Genomic DNA, 3505 nt, shown 5'->3' with positions numbered 1-3505 from the left:
TCACGCCTTGCTGGTCTGTCTGTCCTAAAAAGTACTTAGCCGTCCATGACAGCGTTCCAGTCACACCAGCCATCCTGCTATGTCTCCATAACTGCAATGAGACCATAGCCCTTTGACATCCCACAGATCTCTAGTTCTTCCTGTTTATTCCCCATGCTACGTGCATTGGTGTACAGGCATTTCAGAGAGGGAATCGAGCACGCAGGTTTTTCTGGAAGGGTGCAAGAGGATCCACCACAGCCATACACACCCCTGAAGTGGTTGGTCTACTGGTTCTCATCCTGGAAGGCACTAAGAAACACTTGTTGCTGCTCTGGCTGGCCTGGTTTATTTCCCAGTTAGTTAAATGTGATGGCATGAGCATTGCCATTTTGGACCCAAGCCCCTGAGCCCACCTCACCAAGTTAGCCAGTCTGCTGCCAAAGATTGCCTTGCCTCTTCTAGACAGGTGGATTTCATACCTCCCTAACAAGTTATGGTCATCAAAAGTTGCCCCACTGTCATAAAAGCCAAAACCCTCATGATGGCACCAGCCATGTAACCAGAAGCGGATACGCATTTTAAGTCTGTTTCTGGCTGACACCTTTCCTCTAACTGATAAAATGCAGGAAAAGATAACTTGGGCACCAACACTTTTTGCATCCCCAGGGCTTTAGAGTCTTCCTTGATTCTGCAGATTCTGGCATGCAGTGTTATTCATGCCCATATGAAAGAGTAACAGTGGATAGCAGTCAGTCTTCTTGACAAGTTGGCACCTTCTAGGCAATGTCTCAGATCTTAGCTCCTGGAAGACAGCATACTTCTCGTGACTCCCTGTCTGGATGGCAGATGGATGCCTCAGTGCCTTTTAAGAGAGAGTCACCCACTACAAGCACTCATCATTTATTTTTAGTTTCCACTGAGTGCTGCTGGTGCTGTTTCTCCATGTAGACAAAGTCTGATCAACTAAGTACAACAAAACGAACTCCATGTTTAGAACGTTTTTATAAAAAAAACCCATGTTTTTTAAAATTTTCTTTCAAGGTCAAAAAACTTTTCTGATAGAATTTTTTGGTTATGTTTTAAAATGCTGTTTGTGATCCAGTTAAGCAATGACATCATGGCTATCGCTGTTGGGTCTTTGGCGTATAGTCAGCGGGGGCAGAGGCTTTCCATAGAAATCTGTATAAGAAATGCCAGAGAAGAAGAACACATTAATCTGTCATTTATCATCTCCTTGATATTTAAATAAGGTAAATCCTTGCTTCCTTAGTGAAAGCTAGGTAGTCTACAAGTTTGGAGCTAATTCCTAACAAGCACCTTTCAGACACAGTGGTAATTAATGTCTGGAGGTATATTGGCCAAAACAGGACTTTATTATAAATGCATCAGCATTTGTAAGGTCAAGCCCAAAGGTGATCTGTAAAAATCCCTAAAAACAGTAAATGAGAAGTCCAAAGTGTACAAATAATAACTGAAAAAATCAAGTATCAAAATTTGAATGTTGCTGTATTCAAGTCTGCATTGCAATGAAGTTTTAAGTAACATAAATGCTAGGCAACATCCAAAATTTTGGGACCATTAGTGCATGGAATCTATCTTGAATGCCTTATTAACTTTTTAAAAGAACTATATCAAGAATTTTTAGATAAAAGTGGAACTTTTTGTCAATAAAGGAGCATGAAGTAGTAAAATTGTTCAAGACAAAGTTATTAACTGCACCAGAACAGAACAACAAGTATTCTCAAACATTTGTAATTGATATAAAAGAAAAAACCATGCAGACTGGTACATGCAAAGCATTTCACAAGCAAAATAATGAAAAATGGTAAGAGGAAACAGGTAGAAGTCAAGAAAATATAAAAGCAGCTTTTTGAAGCATTCAAATGTCACTTTAGTTTATACAAACAATGTTCTCCCCAACAAAGCCTTGACCTGCCAACAAAAAATTTGGCTTTAATAAATCATACTTTTCCAAGAAAAATACATTCCACTTGTTCTACTTATGCAATAATGTGTTAAAATTACATTCCAGAGCTAACAGTAACAAAAGCAAACAAGTTGGATTACATGAATCTAAGAATATATGTACATATCTGTAGGATGATAGTTTTCCTTATCCTAACATTTAATTAGTAAAATAATAACAGTTTTATGCTATTGTTGCAAATCTTTTGATTTTAGTAGAGCTAATTCATTGTTACAGCAGCATGTGAAAAGCAACAAAATTGCAACAAATGATTATATGGTAAATGAGAACCCGTACAATGGATGTTGTTATTAGTTTCTTGAGGTCTGGCAGATGACTTTAGGACTGGAAGACAATTTTACCTCCTATAATGAGAGAGGTTTATCATTCTTGCAAATGTATCCTCCAGTGACAATAAATAGATACTCATTACCTAGTGTTGTGCTAGACTCATTAGCATGACCGGAAAAATTGCAGACTTCAGTGAAAATAAGTGTATAGTTAAAGATTTATATAATTGGTAACTGCCTCTTAACTCTGCCTAGACACCCAACATAATGTTCTCTGCTACGAATGACACAAAAATAACTCAATACATATACTAAATAGCCTGCTCACCAACACTTAAATTTTTTAGTTTGTACATTAAATCATTAAGACAGGTTTACATCTCTGAGAACACCTAGCATTAAAAAAAACAGACCTTTGGAGTTTGTTTCAATCTCATACTACATTAAATTTATATATTTCAGCAGCGAGGTCCACCACATATCCGTGGCACTTCCAAAAAACAAACAAACAAACAATTAAGACAAAAGCAGAGGAATAGCTGCTATTCTAACTGACAAAGACTGTACTAGAATGTAGAGGAATACCTGTTCCTGTGTTTTACCATGGTCTAGAAGAAATCAACACTACAAAAAGTCCTATCTGTTTTGAAAGTTAAGGGGATTGACTTCCTTTGAGGAGATATCAAGTGTGTCACTGATACACTCTTGGACACAGACTTTGACAGTACTCCCAAAAATAACTTCTGTGCATAACCATGGCTCCTTAAACTTTTAAAAGCAGACTATTCAATACTTTTTTCTTTCCTTGCTCTTACGGACACTAACAATTTTTCATGAAGCTCTGATAAAAGCATCTACTGGGCATCTCACTGGAACTGAGGTTTTTCAGCCTGGTCTACATGACTGTAGGTGCTCGTATGCCCCATATACAAAGACTTTTCAGCCATTTGGCCAATAATAGTTTGTGAAAGCAAATTGTTCAACAGAATGCAGTATTGCTATAGAACATAGTGCACTTTGGAGAATTAAAAAAACTCACGGAAAACCTCACTAAAGTCCCAGCTAAAGGAAATAAATAAGAAAAGCAGTTTTCATTGCAAATTGTGCCTTCAAGCCATTTATATCAATTGATTATGAAACTAATAAAGGAAACCAGGCCTTTTTATTTCACAAAAGTTGAATGCCTGAAAAACATTTAAAACCACCTTTACAGTGAATTTTTAGCAAAGCTGGGGAAAAATAATTAAAAACAAATTAAAAAAATAGA

General features: G+C 37.0%; 1 protein-coding gene across 1 annotated transcript in view; it reads right to left on the bottom strand.

Moving 5' to 3' along the window:
- Window positions 1-1084: 1084 nt before the first annotated feature.
- Window positions 1085-3505, bottom strand: part of ARL13B (ADP-ribosylation factor-like 13B) — a 42218-nt gene continuing 39797 nt past the window's right edge. The window contains exon 10 of the mRNA XM_010130937.1: window positions 1085-1161. Within this exon, the coding sequence (XP_010129239.1) occupies window positions 1085-1161 (77 nt within the window). The remainder of the gene's footprint in view (window positions 1162-3505) is intronic.

This window comes from Buceros rhinoceros, unplaced genomic scaffold (genome assembly GCF_000710305.1).
Source record: "Buceros rhinoceros silvestris isolate BGI_N320 unplaced genomic scaffold, ASM71030v1 scaffold1282, whole genome shotgun sequence".
NCBI classification, from domain to species: Eukaryota; Metazoa; Chordata; class Aves; order Bucerotiformes; family Bucerotidae; genus Buceros; species Buceros rhinoceros.
Note: the sequence above shows the minus strand (reverse complement) of the source record. Positions and strands in the feature narration are given on the sequence as shown.